Source organism: Carlito syrichta, unplaced genomic scaffold (genome assembly GCF_000164805.1).
Source record: "Carlito syrichta isolate Samal-C Ts95f unplaced genomic scaffold, Tarsius_syrichta-2.0.1 Scaffold288045, whole genome shotgun sequence".
Lineage (NCBI taxonomy): Eukaryota > Metazoa > Chordata > Mammalia > Primates > Tarsiidae > Carlito > Carlito syrichta.
This window is the reverse complement of record NW_007232141.1, coordinates 209,436-231,582: the sequence shown is the minus strand read 5'-3', so window position 1 is coordinate 231,582 and position 22,147 is coordinate 209,436. Positions and strand designations below refer to the sequence as shown.

The window sequence follows — 22,147 nt, the reverse complement described above, 5'->3', positions numbered from 1 at the left end:
CTACTTGGGAGGCTGAGGCAGAAGGATCGCCTGGCCCCGAAAGGTTGAGGCTGCGGTAGTCATGATCGTGCCTTTGCCCTCCAGCCTGGACGACAGAGTGAGACTCCGACTCAAAAACCAAAAAACCATGTGCTCAGTTTAGGCTTTCTAAACAGAAAATGGGAACATGCAGCCCATGAAAACCATCTTTGTCCAGCTTCTGGGAAGTAACACTCATGCTGAACATTCATGAATATGTCTCCGATATTTAAATGTCTTATTGAGCAGAGAGACAGAATATTTGAAACTAGGACTCTCCTGCATGCCAGGACAAGTCATCATCATCAAAACTTTTATTCAAAATTTGCTTCCAGTGGTGCTTGAGGACACAAGCGTGCTAGAAGGTGACTGTCAGGCCACATTTTGCCTCTCAGCAGCTCAGCACCTCACTGGGGAAGCCAGATCAACCATTAAGAGCTCTCCGTGGTCTGGATGTGTTGAAGTCAGAAGACCAGGGCTTGTTTCAACCTCTCATCTCTCACAGCGCCACCAGAAGGCCATAGGAAACCATTTTGTGCAGTTCTATTTTCATACCTACAGACCATACTCCTTGGTAAAAAGCCAGGCAGCAAATGTCTAAAGACAGCAGAGTCAGAGTGTCTCTGCTCACAGCTCCCTTCTGAGATTGGAGACAGCAGGAAAATTGGAAAAGGGAAGGAAGCTGCATCCTGATTAAGGAAGTGTGATTGTCCACAACAGACTGCAACACTGGCCTGGTGGTGAATACAAGGGTGAGGGAAGGCCCTATGGGCAGCACTCAGCCTCCCCGTCCACACAGAATGTCTCTACTTTGAGGTCCCTGGAAATGTGCATCTTGTTCGTGAGGTTGGTTGAGACTGTCTGGTTTACTCCTTTCACATTTTATCACACTGTAAAATGTTTTTTGTTTGTTTGTTTGTTTGTTTTTGAGTTGGAGTCTCACTCTGTCGCCCAGACTGGAGTGCAGTGGCCGCTCCCGGCCACCGCAGCCTCGACCTCCGGCGATCCTTCCGCCTCAGCCTTCCGAGTAGCCGGAACTACAGGTGCGCGCTACCACGCTTGGCTCATTTTGATTTATTGTAGAGATGAGGTCTCACCAAGTTGCCCAGGTGGGTCTCGAACCCACAGGCTCTGGCAATCCACTCACTTCAGCCTCCCAAAGGCATGGGATTACAGGCTGAGCCACCGAGCCCGGTTCACACTGTAAAATGTCAGGAGCAAAGGAGACGTTGCCAAGTGTGACCCCACCTGTGCCACCCTGATTGGCCATCTCAGGGTGAGACTTCCACACAGGAAATGCTGCCTTACTGTAAGGACAAATCAAGGAGGAAGGGAGACCATGAGTTATTGCCTTTTATTCTTGATATCTCAAGGTGTTTCTTTTTTTCTTTTTTTTGAGTCAGGGTCCCACTATCACCCAGGCTGGAGTGCAGGGGCATGATCACAACGATCACAGCTCATGGCCGCTTTGACCTCCTGGGCTCCAATGATCCAATCCTTCCACTTCAGCATCTCCAGTAGCTGGCACTACAGGTGTGCGCTACCATGTCTGGTGACTTTTTTTTTTTTTTTGGTAGAGATGAGGTTTCACTGTAATTTTTTTGTAGAGGTGAGGTTTCAGGATGGTCTTGAAACTCTGGGACCAAACAATCCACCTGCCTCGGCCTCCCAAAGTGCTGAGACTATAGGCATGAACCACTGTGCCCGGCCTCAAGGAGTTTTTTAACTGCACAGACCAAACGAGTGCTGAGACTCAGAAGGGACTAGAAAGGGGATTGATGTCTTCTATCCCAGCCTGTCTCTTTGCCATCGTGGCCAAGTCCTTATAAGATGTGAAGGCTGGTCCTTACCTAAGAAACCTCATAGCCCTCTGGGTAATATCTCAATTTCTGAACAGTGTTCTTAGATGGCATGAGTGACCCAGGTCTATGACTGCTAAAGAGAAATTGTTCATATTTATTTTTTTCTCTAAACAAAAAATATTCATTGATTAGGGGGTCAAATCTCTATGTATAGTCCTGAGGAATTAATGTTGTTCTTCAGAGAAGTATCCTAGATGTGAACCCATGGTTTCTTTTGTTAATGTTTAGCATGGCATCTGATTTACTTAAAGACTTTGTGATTACTAATCAGCTGCTTTGTCCTGTACCCTTGAGTTCAGATGCTCACAGTTGACTCTCAAACAACATGAGCTCGAACAGCTCAGGTCCACCTGTTCTCAGATTTTCTTCCTCCTCTACCACCTCTGAGACATAAAACCAACCCCCTTTTCTCCTCTTCCTCCTCCTCAGTCTACTCAACTTGAAGCTAAGGAGAAAGATCTTTATGATGATCCGGTTCAGCTTAATGAATAGTAAATATGTTTTCCTTATGATTCTTAAAATAGTATTTTATTTTCTATCGCTTATTTTACTGTAAGACTACAGCAATAACACACGAAACATACAAAAGATGTGTTGACTGTTTATGTTATCAGTAAGACTTCCAGTCAACAATAGGCTTTTAGCGGTTAAATTTTTGGGGAGTTAAACGTTATATGCAGATTTTCGACTGCCCGGAGGTGTGTTCAAGGGTCAAGGGTACTTCAGGCTGGGTGGGGTTCGGGAGAGGGGGCGGGGCGGAAACTACACCGATGTGATTCTTCTTTCACCAGCAGGCGGTGCCCTTGACTAGTTTATGTCCACACTTGGGTAGAAAGAGGTACTCGTGGTCATTCTGCAACATTTCCAAGATGCCTAGTTCTGCTTTGAGGACCCTCTGTGGACAAACTCCAGATGTGGAGGATGGTAAGCAGTTGCTGCTGGGAAAATAAACAGCAGTGACACTAACCTGGCACCTGGACATTCAAGAAAAGGTCTAGTTTCTGCAGCCAGCTGGCAGCAATGGAGGTCATAGTCAGAACTGTGAAACTTGTAGCCCAGTGCAGTCCGCTCCGGGACTCGAGGATATCTGAGCTGACGGCACACACCTGGGTGCTAACACTGCTGTGGTTTCATTGTCCTGTGTTTTCTGCATTACACTCACCTCTGATTGTGCTTTCGCTTCCTGAATGAGAGCTAGGACGGTGGATTTCGACCCCATTGATGATAAAACAGACTGTAATCTTTGCTGGTCTCCCGCTGAGACTAGAAGTTGATCCAAACTAAATAATATAAATATATATGAAGAACATTAAAGAAAAAAGCAATTTCTCTACCTTATAAGGATGCATTTAAAATGATCTTCCTACTATATTGCAGGTATTTTCTGGTCTTCATGCTTTTTTGGTTGTGACTCTCACTTCAAACTAACTGAAGAATCCCGAATGCTGAACAGGAATGTCATTCACTGCCAATGGCAAGGGGAACTGCTATGGATTCAGAGATGCCACCAAGGTGTTAGGGGCCCAGTGTAGGAGTTTAACAGGACATTTCCAACATATTTACAACTATTCAATGTATAGACTTAAGTGAAATATATATATATATTTTCTGAATTGGGGTGGCAATCTGTTGCCCAGGCTGGAGTGCAGTGGCACGATCACGGGTTATCATAGCCTCAAACTCCTGGGTTCAAGTGATCCTCCTGCCTCAGCCTCCCAAGTAGCTGGGACTACAGGCACATACATTTGTAAACTTTTTTTTATAGAGTCGCGGTCTCACTATGTTGCCCAGGCTGGTCTCAATTTCCTGGGTTCAAGTGATTCTCCCACCTTGGCCTCCCAAAGAGCTGAGATTACAGGCATGAGCCACAATGCCCAGCCTCAAGTTACATGTTAGAAATTCTCTGTTTAGCCGGGCATGGTGGCTCACACCTGTAATCCCAGTACTTTGGGAGGCAGAGGTGAGAGGATTGCCTGAGCCCAGGGGTTCGAGACCAGCCTAGGCAACTTGGTGAGACCTTGTTTCTACAATACATCAAAAAATTGGCCAGGTGTGATAGCGCATGCCTGTAGTTCCAGCTGCTTGGCAGGCTGAGGTGGAAGGATCGCCTGAGCCCAGCAGGTCGAGGCTGCGGTGGCTGTGAGCATGCCATGTTGCTCCAGGCTGGGTGACAGAGTGAGACTCTGACTCAAAAAAAAAAAAGAAAAGAAAAGAAATCCCCCATTTAACTCCAGTCACCTTCAGAGGCCCAAATTCTCCCCTGAGCTGCAGCCCTCTCTTCCCTCCCATCCCCCCAGGTACTCCCTCATCTTGTTTTTCCTCAAGTGTCACGTCCTGTTAACCCCCCCTCCCTCCACAGTAACATTTTGGCAAATACTTTTCCCTCCAGACACTTTTATTTTTCCAGTAATGACATTAATTAAAAACACAGACGTCTAATGCAATGTGGTATCTTGGAATAGAAAAAGGACACAGTGGAATTTATTCAGCAAAATCTGAATGAAGTCTGTAGTTAATGGTATTGTTCTAGTGTTAGTTTTTACTTTTGACAAACGGATGGTGGTTATGCAAGATGTTAACATTAGGAAGAGTCCTGGGTGACAGGTACACGGGGACTCTCTGTGTTATCTATGCAACTTTTCTATAGATCTAAAAGTACTCCAAAATAAAATGTTTACTTTAAATAAAAGTGGGGGGCAGGTACTTACTTAACCGACCAGCTTTTGCTGGAAGGGAAATCCTGGGCAGTTGTATCCACATTACTGACTGAACTGGCTGTTGCAGGTTCACTGGTTTTAGGGTTGCTCCCTGGACAGGCCTTGCTCCCACCCTTCTGGGGACATGAAAGGCCTCCAGCAGGGGAGCCAGGTGACCTCCTGGGGATGATCTCCAGCTCGGTTCTGAAGAGCATGGCTCTCGGCCCTGCCGCGTAGTCCTCGCTGCAGAGCTTGTCAAGGTCAGGCATGCTTAAGGCCCTCAGTTCCTGGAGCTTAGAGCGGGACACGGGGGAGAGCTGTGTGTGGCGCACCGAGGACTTGTTCCTCTTGACAGGAGAGGCTGGGGTCACAGACGGGGTGGGAATTCCTGCAGGACCCAGTGATTTCCTCTGGTCTGCATCTGGGCCCTTGCTAGTGGTCTCTGGCAGGTTCTGCCGGGAGATGGTCAGTGTCATGGTGGATGGGGACTTGGTCATCTGGGAGAGAAGAGCGCTGGCTTCACTTTGGCTTTCGCTGCAGGAACTCAAGCTGCGTCTCAGCGACCTGGCGGCCGCGTCACCGGGGTGGCTAGTGCTCCCCGAGGCAATGCTGCCGGAAGACCGTCTCCCAATAGGAGGCTTGGTGCTCACTGACAAAAACGGGGACGCCCCAGACTTGGCTGTAGGCCGGTCAGAGTTGGCCAGGTTCTCAAAAGATTTGATCCGCTGTTTCACAGAGAAAAATGAGGTAGATTCATGGGGCCAGTTCTGCTCATAGCAGTGATGTCTCCTGGTGACTTTGATCTTGTCTGTGACTAGGCAGGTCGTCCCCTGGACTGAAATGATATCCCCTTCACCTGTTGCTGAAAGGTTCCTCGATGTTTCCAGCAGAGGCTTGATACTATATACACCCTGTCCATTAACCAGACCAAGAATACCACCTTTGGATGCCTTTGCGTCGAGGAGGACAGGACCTTGGTTGTCCCGGGGAGAGCGACCCGGGCTCTGTGGGGAATGACCCTCCCGTCCAAAATGGCTTGAGAACTGGGCTGGCATGGAGTAGGTCCTGGTCGCCGGGCGTGGCGTGAAGTAGGGATGGTCCTCCCCCGAGGGGCCCACTGATGTGCCATTCTGGGGAACCCCTAGGGAGTTGGGCATCTGGCTGGGTTTTCCCTGGGAAGAATCTACCTTTCTAGCAGGAAGTTGAGGGGAGGAAGAGGAGGAAACCAGTCTGGCCATGCTGGAGGATCTTTGCATTTCTGGCTCCACCTGGGAGGCATGAGACAGGAGGGAGGACGGGTGACTTGGGGACGATCCCACTGACGGGTGGCCGAGTCCGATTTCACTCTTCTCCTGACAGTTGCTCTGGGCCAAGCATCCTCCCCGTCCGTCACCTTCCGCTGGCTTGTCACCACATGCACTCTTTGGCCTCTCAAGGATTTTCAGCTGGTTTGTCCTTTCTAAGAGATCACTAGCCATCGTGCCACTTCCTTTTCCACAGGTGAGCCTGGGATAGGCTGCCTCCGACGCCGAGTCCCCGGCCGGGCGCTGCTCACTCTGTCTGTTCCCTGTTATGGATATGCTGTTTCTGGAAACCACGGGACTCACCGGCCCTGAGTCGGCACGGGGCGCCTTGCCCTCGACCCCACCCTTGGGTGACCTGGGGGCGGTTGGGCAGCCTCTGTTGGGTTCTGAATGGACGGCCATGTGGAACCTACCACACACACCTTGCTCAGGAAGAGCCTTGGGGGAGGGCACGGGCGAAATGAATGTTCTGATGCTCGAGTCGGACGCCGAGGGCTTCAGCGACCCAGAGGTGGCGAGGGGCGGCTTGCTCTCTGGCACACACTGGGGAGTCCTGGGAGTAGCTGTGGCTTTTCTGTCAGGTTCCTCGGGATCAGATATGCGAAGCCGCTGTGATGCTACCTTAGAAAGTATTTTGTGGGAGGCCTGGGGTGAAATCAAGGGCTTCCTGTGGTCCATCCCCCCGGCCTTCACAGTGCTGGCAGCAGGGGTCTCGGAGCTGACCTTGCCTTTGCCCTTGCTGCTGAGTCTCTTCAGCTTAGGACCACACTTGGGTTTCTGACAGTTACTTAGAAGTGTTTCAACAGAACTTTTTTTAGACGGGTCCTTATTTTCCAGGTTCCTTTTTGGCTGGGGAGGACTCTGAGGCACAGCAACCACCTTTTTGTGGCTTGAACCCCACATCTGAATTTTGGAGTCAGGACTTCTGGCTGGCATCACAGACTGCTCCTTTTCAGCTCTGTTCTGCAACTGCGTACCTTGGTGGTTTTTATTAAACCAGGCCATGATGGGCCTCCTGGTGGCCATTTTTGGTTTCTGTAGCGAGTTGTCCAGGTCTTGACTTTCCGAGATGTGCAGGTTTTCCAAAACAGATTCTCCATTCATGGGGACATCCACACTTAGGGAGGATGGATTTTCAGTTGCATGAACATTTGTTTCATATTTATCTGGGGTTTTGTCATCTAGCAAGTCATGTTCCAAACCATTTACCAGGCTAGGGGAGCTGAGGGTGCCAGGGGGGTTGTGCAAATGCCTGGTGACTTTAGAGGGCCGACTGTTTTCCACAGCTGGATTAGTGCCAGTGATGTCTGTCTTTTCTTCTGCACACGAAGGGGCCCTGTGGTTCTTCTGTGAAGTGCTTATGTCCACAAGCGTTTCGTGCTCCTGAGAGCTTGTATCCAAGATTGACAATGGCCGGGAAGAGTGGGCGATGGAAGCGCGTGAGCCCCCTGGCAAGAAGGCGGCTCTCTCACGTGGACTGTCCACTGATTCACTCAGAGCACTGTGCCTTAGAGGCAGAACTCTGGCCAAAGCAGGGCAGGGGACAGCCTGGGTGGGAGGATGTGCAGAACCCGAGGGTGGACAGGGGCAACCATTTGTGGAACACATTTCAATCTGTTCCTCCTCCGACTCGGTTGCATCTTCCTCATGGGGAGACCCACGGGCACGAGGAGGTGACCAGCTGTCCCGGGGGGGGCCTTGAGGGGCTTCGGTGAGCGACTCGGTGTCAGAAGACGAGTCCTCAGCGTTGCCGTACATGGAGGAGAGAGATGGCTCTAGGCTGTCGTCCAGGCCTGACCGGGAGGTGCCGTCTTCATAAAAATGGCTAAGATTTCTAGAGTAGTTGCTCAGAAAGTTTTTGTTCACAGTAAAATGTCTGTCAGGATGGATCGAATCCAAAACAGAAGGCTGGGAGGCCCACGGTGGGGGAGGGGAGACATCAGTAGCCCTCCTTGGGGAGGGGGTCTGGCCGCCTGTGGCTGGCTCGGCTGGCGGTGGGCCCTGAGCACTGCCCTGCTGACTCCCACAGTCCCTCGTCTGGGAAGGCTGAGGCCTGGCTTCAGAAGCATCCAGCTCCTTGATGAAGCTGTCGATGTCCGTCACAGGGCTCTCTCTGCCACCCCGTGAGGAGCAGCAGTGCCCCGAGACACCGCCACACTCTTCTTTGGTCTTCTTGTCAGTGGACAGTGGTGGGAAGAGGCTGGCCTGCGGTGCCCCCGAGGACACAGAATCTGCTTCCTCCGGCACAGCACACTCCCGGGAGCCTTCAGGTGCGTGGGTTCCTGTCTTTTCTAAAGCCTTGCTGTAGTCCCCCGGAGCTTCCTGTCTCTGCTCCTGTGACGTGGGGTCCTGGGGCAGGATGGCACGAGCCGGTGTTGTGCCCTCTGTCCCAGGTCCCGCTCCCCTGGGGGCAGCTGCCCTCCCAGTGTGGCGGGGCGAGCTGTCTTCTGAAGCTGCCGGGGTCTTGCTGCAGTCAGGAGGAGCTGCTGACGTCTCCCCTGGGGACATGCTGCCCGTGTGGGCAAGTGTATTTGAAGATATGCACTTGGACGTGGAAAGCCTGGGTGACACAGGCTGGCTGGGGTGCTCGGGCTGACTGCCTGGCCCCGTGTCTACCAGACTCTTGCCGGGGTCAGGATGAGTGGTCCCCTTCTTCCCGGGGGAGGGGAGGAGGTCAGGGGATCTGTCCAGCCCTGTGTGGAGAATGGAAGTAAAAGGTGAGGCTGGAGGGGAAATAAAGGGGAAAGAAGACAGAAAAATCTCCCAACTGTGAAAAACGACAAAACTGTAGACAATCTCCATATTTTTTTTTCTTTTACAGAGACGTTCTGCGGCCTACACGTAGGCCTTGTCTTTGTTTTTGTCTCTGAAATTATAGAGCACCCACATCTCACAAATCCTACCCTGATTTAGATGTTCGAAAATAACCCAGACTAGCTGGCAGAATGAACATTTGGGTGGTCTGCCCATTTTTCCTCTCTTTTGGTTATTTTCCAGGACAGGGAACCCCAGAAACCCTTCCCTTGGGTTTCTTTCTGCCATCCACTCTGGGATGGCAAAGGCTGCAAGGGTCAGGCTGTTCTGTTTGGCCCCTTAGCCTTGGGTGCGGATTTGGCAGGGGTCCCACGTGTTTCTCAGTCCCGTGTGGGTTTTAGCTTCATGCCGTGGGATGTGGGCAATATCGTACGATGTAAAAGGGTCCAAGCGCCGAACGTAAGAGACTTCTTTTTTAGCACAGGAGATGAGGCTGACTGGGGAAAACACACAAAATCTTTCAGCCAGGACACAAGTCTCCATGGAGCTCTAGCTCTGTCTTGATGGAGTTGGAGGAGAGGGAGAGCTGGAAGGCCAGATTGTTCTGGGAAGCCTTGACAGAAAAGAGGGGGACTTAAGTGGAGTTTACAAGGGATGGTTTAGCCAAAGAGTGATGAGGAGGAAGGTGAGGAAGACGACAGAAGAATGAATATTGTTCAAATGTCCACACTACCCAATGCAATCTACAGATTTTACGCAGTCCCATCAAAATTCCAGTGACATCCTTCACAGAAATAGAAAAAGCAATCCTAAAATTTGTATGGACCTGGAAAAGACTCTGAATAGCCAAAGCAATCTTGAGCAAAAACCAAAACAAAAACCCTCAAAACACAAAGTTGGACGCATCCCATTACCTAACTTCAAACATGATACCAAAGCTATAGTAACCCCAAATAGCATGGTATTGGCATCAAAGCAGACACATAGACCAATGGAACAAAATAGAGAGCCCAGAAACGAATCCATGCATCTATAGCAACTGATTTTTGACAAAGGTGCCAAGAACACACATTGGAGAAAGAATAGTCTCTTCAACAAATGGTGCTGGGAAAGCTGGAGAGCCACACACAGAAGAATAAAGTTGGACCCCTATCTCTCACAACATGCAAAAACCAGCTCAGAGTGGATTGAAGACTTAAATGTAAGATCTGAAACTATGACACTAAAATAAAACAGGGGAAACACTTTATGACATTGGACTGGGCAGGGTCTTTTGGATAAGACCTCAAAAGCAGAGGTAACAAAAGCAAAAACAGGCAAATGGTATTTCATCCAACTAATAAAACTTCTTTCTTTACAGTAAGGAACAATCAATAAAATGAAGACAGCCGGGTATGGTGGCTCACACCTGTAATCCCAGCATTTTGGGAAGTGGAGGTGGGTGAGGATTGCCTGAGCTCAGGGGTTCGAGACCAGCCTGGGCAACCTGGCGAGACCTCGTCTCTACGACAAACTAAAAAAAAATTAGTCAGATGTGGTGGTGCGAGCCTGTAGTTCCAGCTACTTGGAAGGCTGAGCCCGGCAGGTCGAGGCTGCGGTGGCCATGAACATGCCACTGCACTCCAACCTGGGCAACAGAGTAAGACTCCTACTCAAAAAAAAAAAAAAAAAAAAGAGCCTATAAAATGGGAGAAAATATTTGCTAACTATACATCTGATAAGAGGCTAATATCTTAATACATAAGGAACTCAAATAATTCAATAGCAAAACAAAAACACAAAACCACCAACAAATAATCCAGTTAAAAACGAGAAAAAGACCTTAAGAGATACTTGTTAAAGAAGATATACAAATGGCCAACAGGTATGTAACAAAAGTTCAGCACCACTAATCATCAAGATACGCAAATCAAAACCACCATGAGATGCCATTCAACTCCAGGTAGAATGGCCATTATCCACAAGACCAAGGATGCCACGTGTTGGCAAGGACGTGGAAGAAAGGGAACCCTACACACAGTGGGTGAGAATGTAAACCAGTACAGCCAGTATAGAAAACAGCATGGAGGTCTGCAAAAAAATTTAAAATAAAACTACCATATGATCCAGTAATTTCACTACTAGGTATATATCCAAAGGAAATGAAATCAGTATGTCAAAGAGATGTCTGCACCCCAAGTTTACTGTACCACTATTCACAGTAGCCAAGATATGGAATCAACCTAAGTGTCTATCAATAGATGAATGCATAAAGAAAACAAAGTAGATACACACAATGGAATACATTCAACCATAGAAAAGAATGAAATCCTGTCATTTGTGACAACATGGATGAACCTGGAAGACAGTATGTCAGATGAAATAAGCTAGACACAGAGACAAACACCACATGATCTCACGCATATCCAGAATCTAAAAAAGTTGACCTCACAGAAATCGAGAGGAGAATGGTGGTTACAAGAGGAGGAGAGTGGGGAGGAGAGGATTGGGAGAGGTTGGTCAGTGAGTACAAAGTTAAAGTTCCGCTGGGCGTGGTGGCTCACACCCAAAATCTCAGCACTTTGGGCGAGGACTGCCTGAGCCTGGGGGTTCAAGATCAGCCTGAGCAACTTAGCAAGACCTAGTGTCTACAATAAATAAAAGAAAATCAGGCAGGTGTGGTGGTGCATGCCTGTAGTTTCAGCTACTTGGAAGGCTGAAGTGGAAGGATTGCCTGAGCCCAGCAGGTTGAGGCTGTGGTGGCTGTGAGTGTGCCATTCCACTGCACTCCAGTCTGGGTGACAGAGTGAGTCTCTGACTTAAAAAAAAAAAAAGAAAAAGAAAAAAGGTCAATGGAATAAAAGCAGAGATGCAAGAAACAGAGTGAGATCTCAGGGGGTGGGACCAGGTGATGCATGTCAGGGACAGTGGAAAGTCAAGTCATCCAAGAGGTAAGGGCCAGAGTCACTCTGTCCTGGAAGTGACTCTTCATAAGGCCCTGCTTCCTCCTGGCTAATCTGTCCACCTCTGACACAAAGCATCATGCAACCAGAAAAAGAAGCTGGTCTAAGAATGAACAGAGCTGTTTTCTTAGGAACTGGCATAAGAAGTAACACAGCTATTTCTTAAGGAACTATGGGGGTTAGAGGTTGGAAAAAAAACTCAGTCACATGAAAGCTCTGGATCTGAGAAGTGTGTCTACCCAAATATTATGTTTATTCCACATCTCTCACATAGGATTTTTTTCTTTTTTTTGAGTCAGAGTCCTGCTCGGTCTACCCAGGCTAGAGTGCACTGGCAAGATCATTACTGACTGCAACCTTGACATACTGGGCTTAGGTGATCCTACCACCTCAGCCTCCAGAGTAGCTGGGACTACAGGTGTGTGCCACCATACCTGGCTAATTCTTTTATTATTATTTTTTTAAATGAAGACAAGGTCTCATTATGTTGCCCAAGCTTGAACTCCTGGTCCTAAGCAGTTCTCCTGCCTTGGTCTCCCAAAGGGCTGGGATTACAGGCATGAGTCACTGCACCCAGTCATCTCTCACATAAAATCATCCTAATGGCATATTTTTAACCTCCTAACATTTCTATGTGAATAACTAAGAACTCAATATCAGAACTTAGCATGATTAGCTGAATTTTTCCAATAATGAAGTATTTAGCACTGTGCTAAGAGTTTTCCACGCATTTAGTTTTCCTCCCAACAGTTATGCCAGGATGAGGAGAGTGGTTAAGCAATGTACCAGAGGTCACAGAGTTCACTGGTGGTAGAGCCTGGGGTCACCCCAGGAAGCGGGCTCCACAGCCCATGCCATTGCCTAACCCTAACTATGTGGACACTGTATAGAAAGCCCTTGGCAACAAGGTTGGATCATCAAGATACCCCTGGAGCCTGTAAGAACCTTTCAGGCCCAGTGTGGAAGGGAAGAAGTCTGCTCAGATTCAAATCTGTGTGAACTCCCTTAAGCATAACTTTCCTACTTCTGCTGACACCAAATATGGGGGGAAAGTACCAATGAGACGAAAGGAGGGGACTTAAAAGCTGTTTTTCAATTTTATCCCTCAGGCCAGGTGCGGTGGCTCATGCCTGTAACCCCAGCACTTTGGGAGATTGAAGTGGGAGGACTGCTTGAGTTCAGGAGTTTGAGACCAGCTTGGACAACATAACAAGACCTCATCTCTACAAAACTTCGAGAAATGAACCAGGTGTGGAGGCACGCCTGTAGTCCCAGCTACTTGGGAGGCCGAGGTGGAAGGATGGTCTGAGCCCAGGAGGTCACGGCTGCAATGAGTTATGATATTGCCAGTGTACTCCAACCTGGGCAATGGAGGCCCTGACTAAAAAAAAAAAAAAAAATTCACTTTCTGAACAAACCCTAACAGGCAATTTATGTTACCAGTTTGGCTTTATTGCAAAGTGTAGAACTTAAAATGGCTTTATTTAAGGGAGATGAAGTTATGCTGAGGCAGTCTTTGGGGTCACCTTCTCAAACAATCCTTCCTTTGGAAACCTTCTAAGTGTTCAATAATGGGAGGAAAGTTGAATGAACTATGGCACATCTGCAGGGTGGAAGGCCCAAGAAGCTTTTGCACATGATGTCCTAGGTGAGATGGGGCAGCTTCCTAAGAACTAGCGCAGGCTACAGGTGTGGTAAACCCTGACTCATCAGTAGGTGGGCTGGTCTGCTAGGGCTGGCACCAGTCATGTGGGCAAGGGGCAGTCTCGCTGGTCCCAGCAGGCTGCTCAGAGATTATTATCTCTGGATGTATGAGGTTAAAAAAGGTTGCGAGGTACTGGTGACCACCGCGGTCTTTTTGTTGCAAAAAGAAAAAAAAAAAAAAAAAAAAAAAGCAAAGCAAAAGCAAAGCACAGGACAGTGACTGACATATTTATTTCATACATACTCACATACACACAACAGGACTCGAGGGACACATACCAAAATATTAACAGGTTTTCTCTGTGGCTTAGGTGATTTTTATGCTGTCTTTAAAATTTCCCCTCTCAACTGCAGTTTCCTCAGTTTTAATAATACACATGTATTCCTTTCATAACAGAGTCATTTCAAATGTAGTGACAAATAAGGTGTCCACACTCCCCATGGGGCTCATGGCTTTTCTCACAACAGCGTTGACGGCTCTTCCACATCACCACCTCCTCCTTTTTCTGGTTTCTAAGAGCCAACCATTAAAAGAGTGCCAGTCATTGCTAGAAAGCTAAATAGAATCTCAAAATCTACACTCACAATCAATGATACCTCGGTTGGTCACTTACTCCTGGGTAAACAGCAAGTTGATCTTTATTCCTTTCTAAAATCTTTCTTAGGTAAATCATGTGTATATGTGTACACACATACATATGGCTTACTGAATGCATATTGTATACTAGGCAGATATATACATGCATACATGTTTTTTAGGAAAACCACATACACACATAAAATATAACGTATTGAACATATTAGGTATTAGACAGTGTCCCAAGTGCTCTATACGAAAATGTCGTTGATTCTTCTTCAATTGCCCCACGAGGTGGGCAGCCTAGGACATAAGTGATTAATCCAGGGTCCCTTCCCTGGTCAAATTTTGGAACCTGGATTTGAACCCAGGCAGCCCGTATATGGTACTCATGTGCTTAACTACCATGTTATGTATATATTTCAGAATTTTAAGGAAGATTTTTTTAAAAGGGTAAGGTGTTCATCTCTGATCAATGATGCACTTTTAGATATTTCAATCCTACATGTTAGAAAGCAGTTAATCTATTTTTTTTTTGAGTTGGAGTCTCACTCTGTCGCCCAGGCTGGAGTGCGGTGACACTCATGGTCATTGCAGCCTCGACTTGCTGGGCTCAGGCAATTCTTCTGCCTCAGCCTTCCAAGTAGCTGGAACTACAGGCATGCGGCACCATGCCCAGCAAATTTTTTGATTTGTAGAGACGAGGTCTCACCAAGTTGCCCAGGGATCAGGCAACCCCTGGGATCAGGCGATCCTCTTGCCTCAGTCTCCCAAAATGCTGGGATTACAGGCTTGAGCCACGGCACCTGGCTTCAGCTGAGCTATTTGTAATCAACCTGGAAGAAGAGATGCAACTGGCATCAAGCTGTCATCAGGACCAACTGGTCACAGCTAGCCTTTTAATCGAGAAGGAGAGAGAAAAATCTACAAAAAGGAGGCAGAAGCTCGAAAATAGTTTAGGGATCGGGTATAATTTTTTAGTACACTGAAAAATACTGTACACTTCCAATACTGTACACCCCAAAAGCCATAGAAGGCGCCAGCGTGTCACGGCAACTCAATGATCAAGCCTCAAAATGAGGACCTTTAAGCATGACATGACCGCCAATATATTATGTTTCAATACGTTAGCTACAGATTACTTAAATATTGTATATTTAAGTAATAAAATAAAAAAATTGTCATTTTCACAGCAAAAATAGACATGATTCTATTTCTATTTATAATATATACGGTACATTAAACAGAATCAGTTCCAGGCACTGGCATTCATCGGCTACTCAGCAGATGCCAAAGACACAGAGTCGTTCCTTTCTCAAGGCTCATTACCTGTGGGAAGTCCAGAGAGGGGAAGACAGAAGAGCACCCAGCACCAGCAGCACGCGGGGATCATGCTGTCACAGAGGTGCACAAAGCGCTGTGGAGCACGGGGCAGGCAGTTCTTCTGAGGGGCTGGGGGCAGGAGACCAAATGTTTCTCTACACTCAATATAACACAAGAGGACTTTATATGCATAAACCCATTTATGTTTTTTGCTTGTTTGTTTGAGTCGGGGTCTCACTGTCGCCCAGGCTGGAGTGCAGCGGCACAATCACGGCTCACAGCAGCCTCGACCTTCTGGGCTCAGGCGATCCTTCCGCCTCAGCCTCCCAAGTAGCTGGGACCACAGTTGCACACTACCATACCCGATTAATTTTTTGAATTTTTTTTTTTTTTATGTAGAGACAAGGTCTCGCTGTGTCGCCCAGGCTGGTCTCGAACTCCTGGGCTCAAGCGATCCTCCTGCCTCAGCTTCCCAAAGTGCTGGGATCACAGGTGTGCACCACTATGCCCAGCCACCATTTACTTAAGGTATCAACCCTCAGTATTCAGAAAAACTGGGTTTCCTAGAATAAGAAATCCCTCAGGGGGTGAGAAAGGAAATAATTTTCTGCACGAGGTTGCCAATTAGGAAGATGTTGGTCTCAGTGAAAAAAATAATTCCTTGCTGCCCCTTTCATCCCAAAGCAAATATGGATTTCAAGGGAACACCCAGAGGATTGCTATGTACAACATGCACTCTTAAAATGTATGAAGATGCTGGCCTTGCATGAAGCCTTACTTTGAATGGTGACATCGAGGGCTGCCTCAATGTAACATCATCACCCTCAGATAAAACCCCTGTAAGTTAACACACTTTGCAGTGAAGTCAAATTGCAAACCAACAATGCCCGCTAATGTTTGTTCAGCGAGTGAATGTAAACCCGAAAGACAGAACAGAGATCATAGTAACAACCTCATCCCTGATCGAGGAATAGAGCCTCAGATCACAAAACAAAGACATCAGGGGCCTGCATTTGTTTTCTGTGAGCAGTTATCAAGGTGGAAACTCGGTGGTTTCAACATCTTAATGTATAGGACAGGCCTAACAAACAAGGTGATCTTGTTTCTCTCTTCGACCATGGTTTGCTGGCCACTCGGGAAGCAAGTGCCTCAGACTGCCAGACTCCCACAAAGGTTGACAAGGGAGATCACGGTGATCACCAGCCATGGAGAAGAATGTCCTCTCCTCCAGAGTGCAAATTTAGAAACCAAATTTTTCTTAAAAATCTCCACTAATAGGGAAGCAAAGTCACTTCCTTCTGTTTTATTTTATTCATGCTTTTTAGAGACAGAGTCTTGCTCTGTCACACCCAGACTGGAATGCAATAGTGTAATCATGGCTCACTGCAGCCTCAAATTCAAGCAATCCTTGCGTTTTGGTCTTCTGAGTATCTGGGAGTACAGGTGCATACCACTGTGCTCAGCTAATTAAAAAAATTTTTTTTTTTGTAGAGATGAAGTCTCGCTATGCTGCTAGGCTAGTCTTAAACTCCTGGCCTCAATCCATTCTCCTGCCTTGGCCTCCTGAAGTGCTAAGATTACAGGTGTGAGCCATCACACCCAGCTTGATTTTTAAAAAATCATGTTTTGATTAGGTATGGTGGCTCACGCCAGTGATTCCAACACTTAAGGAGGCCAAAGTGGGAGACCTGCTTGAGCCCAGGAATTCAAGACTAGACTGGGCAACCCCATCTCTGAAAAAAAAAAAAATTAGCTGGGCATGGTGGCCTGTGCCTATAGTCTCAGCTACTTGGGAGGCTGAGGTAGAAGGATCACCTGAGCCCAGGAGGTTGAGGCTTTGGTGAGTTGTGATTGTGCCACTGCATTCCAGTCTGGATGACAGAGTGAGACCCTGACTTAAAAACAAAAAAAAAGTTAATTAAAAATCGTGTTTGCAATATTGTTTTGCACACTGCTAGATAATGGGTAGCCAAATAAATGCTGAGATGATTTCATCTTCTATTTTATTACTCCATCTCCCATCAATACTTATGTATAATTTTAAAACATTGTTTTACTTTCCCTTTGTGGAGGTTCTTACTGCCACTTCTCAGTGCATTTGATTTCACAGAGGCAGAGTGTTGAGATTCTGCAGGGTGTGAACTCCTTGATTCATTTTGTATCTGTCTCATTGGTGTTCCAAAATAGTTAAATAGTGTGGAGTGACTGAAAATGAACATATTCAACATGGAATTAAAACTAGGAGTTAAGGCACAATGATCTAGTAAAGTGGTTAATGCAGGCAACATTAAAAAGCATCCATTTGTGTAAAAGTCCTCCTCCCCAATTTACCCACGTGTGATGCTTCTATGAAGGCATTTACCCTCCTTATCTTTATGTCTGATGAATAATAAAATCATCTTACCAGTGACGGGTTGTTGCCCCTGCTCTGGTGCAGTTTTGGGCAGGTTCTCTGTGAGGTAGCTGCTATCTGGGTGGGACAGAGCGCTGGCTGGCCCACTGCTGGTAGGGACACGGATATCTCCGATGGTCAGCTTGCCCAGAGATTCCTGGCACAATGACAACCACAGGTCATGGGAAAAAGCTTTCAGGTTTTCCATCTCACAAGACAATAACACATGCAGAGGAGAGCTGGTTTGGGGAAAGTAAGGGGAAAAAAAAAATCCCTGGACCAGGAGCCAGCAGATTCAGATTCTGGGTTTAAAGTCTGCTAGGAATTGCATGGTCTTGTCATTCTTCTTCAAGCCTCAGTTTTCTCAACTTTAAAATGGGGATGATACAACCTGAACAGTCTTACTCATAGAATTTAAAAGAAGATAACAGGCTGGGAGCAGTGGCTCACGCCTGTAATCCCAGTGGGAGGATTGCTGGTCTCTACGTCACACCAAAAATTAGCTGGGTGTGGTGGTGTGTACCTGCAGTCCCAGCTACTTGGGAGATGGAAGCAGAAGGATCACCTGAGCCCAGAAGGTCAAGGCTGCAGTGAGCCACGATTGTGCCACTGCATTCCAGTCTGAGTGAGACCCCAACTCAGGAAAAAAGATGATAAAATAAGAGCAGTTATATATGTAACATACAAAAAGCTAGAGAAATGTGAGGCATTGTTACTATATTGCATAGAGATAGACTATGAAATCAACTAGTTAGTTCAACAACGAGGCAGAAGACTTATCTGGATAAATGAAATTGACATTTAATATTCCAAGACTTCACTTTGGCCAAGTGTTCATTACTTCCTCTTCCCTTCTTCAATCTAATATCCAACGCAAAGAAATTCTAAAACTTACTAAACAGTTAAATCGGATTTATTTGAAATTTATCCATTGTGTGAATAAATCACCAAGTGACCCGCAGGGGGCAGCAGAAGAAAGAGGTGGAAGGGATGAGCGTCTTTCAGAATCTCTTGTAAAAAAATTGTTTTGTAAAATGTCAATTGCCAGCTGAGGGAAACCTACACAGGGTTTAACTCAGTTCCACTTACTGGTGAGGCATAAATGTAAAAAACAGTAGGCAAATTTTGGAACTACATAGAGTGGCTAATTGTGCTGCATTGTGAATATACTAAGTGCAATAAACTACACTTCAAAGTGATTAATTTTACTTTATAGTATTTCACCTCGATTTTTCAAAAGTAGTAAATGAAAACAGAAGATAACCCATTTACCAAAAGAGAAAGTTTTTTTGTTTTTCTTCCAGGGTAAATGTGTTGAGGATAAAAGCGTTACGGCAATGCATTCTATTTTCTTTCTATAAATAAAATCAAATTTGGAACTAAAATTTTTATGAGAAAAGTTGCATTATTTTAGATAAATTTTAAGTACTGCTCAGAAATCCTTATTGGGAATATGAATTCAGAATTACACAAGCAAGCTCTTAATGTAATAGATATAAATTACTATAAATAAAAATCCTGATTTGGCTTCATATAGTTACCTAAAACTTGTTGATGATGCTTTTTAAAAGAAGGAACTTACCTAATGGCCAAGAAATATATTTTAAAACACATGTGCTGGTTGGCGGTAAGACATGATTTTAGAAGAGGATGAAAAAGTTGTTCATTTCTACTTTTTTTTTTAATACGGTTAAAAAAAGATTTCTGCTTAGTGTAGTTTTTATGAATTGACATTTTCTGGGTCTATTTACAGATATATTTATATATTGAAGACACAGCTTTACAAATATGACTATAAGCCATCTCAGAGAGGGGGGTTATATTTACGTTGACGATATTGTAAACATTAATTTCTCTTACTCTTTCCTTGCTAAAGTGGAGGTGTATCAGCATTTTACAAAATGAACAATTTGATAATTCTCCCATATGTGTAACCAAGTAGTAACATACGATACTAACCTGCACTGAAATGGATGCATTTTCAGTTTCTATGAGAAGACAAACCCGTTATTGTGTGTGACACGACAGGGGTATGAGTAGCCATAATTATGCATAATAACCACTGAGGAAATTCTGAAGCAATAAGGCTCACTCACAACCTCATCAGCTGGAGAGTCACCCCTGACGTACGTGTGATGGTCACTCCACCTCTGTGACATGACCAAGGCAGAGAGCTCCATCTCGATCTTGCAGCCCAGAGAACGGAGGTTCAGAAAGGTTCAAACACTTGTCCAAGTCGGCACACAACTCGTGCCAGCTTGTCAGCGGAGCTGGTATGAGACACTGGGTTTTACTTGACCCGCATCCCACTGTCTTTCCCTCATCACCCACGGGCACTGTGTGCAGGTGATCTCCTGGCTAAATGATCTCCTGACTAACAATCTGCTGACACATCAGTAAGCACCCAAGTTATCTATGTATTTAAGAGCATGACTGTTGAGAGAGAATTCTCCCATCACTATCCCTTCCTTTGGGTAGGTTACTCCACGTTTCGCACGGACTCCACGTTCATACAATATGAGTCAAAGTAACTAAGAGAAAGTTACCTTCTCCATAATTCCACCTGCCTGGAAAGCAGGGACGGTCACTTTGACGGCAGTGGCCTGGACTTTCAAGTCCACGCTGCATGGTTCATTGGCTCTGCCAGTTGGGTTCACCGTCTCCGAGCTGCCGGGTTGGGCCTCAGCCTCAGCCTCAGCCTCAGGTCTCTTGCAGTGGGGGCTGACCCGGGCCACTGGTCTGTGCCTGGACCCCAGTCCTTCATTCTTCTGAGAGGAACTGGAGCTCTCTGTGCTTAGCTGACTCTGGGTGTCTGTATGGGCTTTGTACTCCAGTTTGGGTGAACTACTTGATCCTGACAGCTCCTTCTTCCAAGAGCCTCCAGGGCACCCTCTGGGGGCCTCTGCAGAGTCCAGCAGGTTGGCTGCATGGGAGGAAGTGCCAACCATATCCCCTGGGACACTTTCCTCTAAGTTCACTGAGCTACCCAGGAGTGGCACTGAGGAGGCCTTACTGACCAGTGTTTTCTGAGGTTTCTCCTCTTGATTGCTGACAACCATGACCTTGGAAGAGGTCGTTGAGATATGCCCAGAGTTTTCATCTGTCAGAGACCGGCTGGGACCTGAGAGGGCCCCTGGGAGTAAAATGCAGTCCCCTTCTCCATCGAACTCTTCCTCATCACTGGCGTCATTGGCATCGTAGCAGCCTACCTTCCTCTGACGGAGGAGAGGATTTCGGAGGACCTGTGGGCTTCCAGGGAGACTGGTTTGTCTGGCCACTGTCACCTGCTTGTGGAAGAGCCCAGAGGATCGCTGGCTTCCTAGAGTCACAAGACTGTTGGCCCTGGCTTTTCCTGGCTCCTTGTGAGCTGGTGGGGGAGGGGAGATAAAAGTGACATGAAAGTGAGTTGTGGTCTTACAATCTATCCCCATCATAACACAAGAGCATTTCCATAGTCACTAATGGCAGACACACAACCTTTGGCCACTGGATATTAGGCTTAGACAACATGGCTTTTTGGGAGCTGTACAAAGTGGACAATCAGCTTCTCTCTCTCTTTTTCCTGCTGGCCTATCCTTTTTTTCCCCCTTAAATTCCAACCTCTGGATTGTTTAACTTCAACACGTGTTGTCTGGAGATAGAAACATATGATTCTTTGAAGTCCATGATGTCTAACATTGTTGGGGTTCAATCTAAATACTGCTGCTGAAAATTCCTCTCTAGAATGATGCCCAGGACTGATGACACATCCCGCATACATGGGCCTTTTTGTTATCTGAAGTCCTTCCTTCATCTGCAGAAAGGCTTGATTACAAGTATGTGGTTTCTTGGAACACAGTAAATGAAGCCCGAACTGTCTTTTTTTTTTTTTTTTTTTTTTTTGAGTTGGAGTCTCACTCTGACGCCCAGACTGGAGTGCAGTGACTGCTCCCCGCCACCGCAGCCTCGACCTGCTGGTCTCCTGCAATCCTTCCACCTCAGCCTTCCGAGTAGCCGGAATTACAGGCGTGCGCTACCATGCCTGGCTGATTTTTTGATTTATTGTAGAGATGAGGTCTCGCCTGCCCAGGCGGGTCTCGTACCCGCGGGCTCAGGCAATCCACTCATCTCAGCCTCCCAAAGGCATGAGATTACAGGCTGAGCCACCGAGCCTGGCTCCGAACTGTCTTAATACTCAAAGATAGTCTAGAGCAATGCCAACTGTGGAAGGAAAGAAAACATGGCTGCTCTGGAAACTCTTTTTTTTGGTAGAGGCAAGGCCTCTCTATGTTGCCAAAGCTGCTATTGAACACCTGGCCTCAAGTGATTCTACAGCCTTGGCTACCCAAAGTGCTAGAATTACAGACATGGGCCATCATACCCAGCCCTGCAAACTCTTTATATCCTGCTAAATATAGTGAAAAATGAGAAGTGCTTGCATCTTGAAATATTTCTATCAGAACAAAGTAAACCCATCAACGGCTTCAATTGAGTCAGGGTGGTCACTGCCTGCCTCTCCTAAGACAGAGGGATTTTCTTGTTCAGATTAGAGATAAAAAGGAGCTGGGTGCAGTGGCTCATGCCTGCAAGCCTAGC

At 46.6% G+C, this 22,147-nt stretch overlaps 1 protein-coding gene across 1 annotated transcript in view; it reads right to left on the bottom strand.

Moving 5' to 3' along the window:
• Positions 1-22,147, bottom strand: part of PDZD2 (PDZ domain containing 2) — a 124,248-nt gene that overhangs the window by 12,878 nt on the left and 89,223 nt on the right. Inside the window, exons 17-20 of the mRNA XM_008053306.1 lie at positions 20,119-20,939; positions 17,585-17,729; positions 4,589-8,573; positions 3,043-3,160 (exon numbers count right to left, since the gene is read on the bottom strand). Of these exons, the coding sequence (XP_008051497.1) occupies positions 3,043-3,160; positions 4,589-8,573; positions 17,585-17,729; positions 20,119-20,939 (5,069 nt within the window). The remainder of the gene's footprint in view (positions 1-3,042; positions 3,161-4,588; positions 8,574-17,584; positions 17,730-20,118; positions 20,940-22,147) is intronic.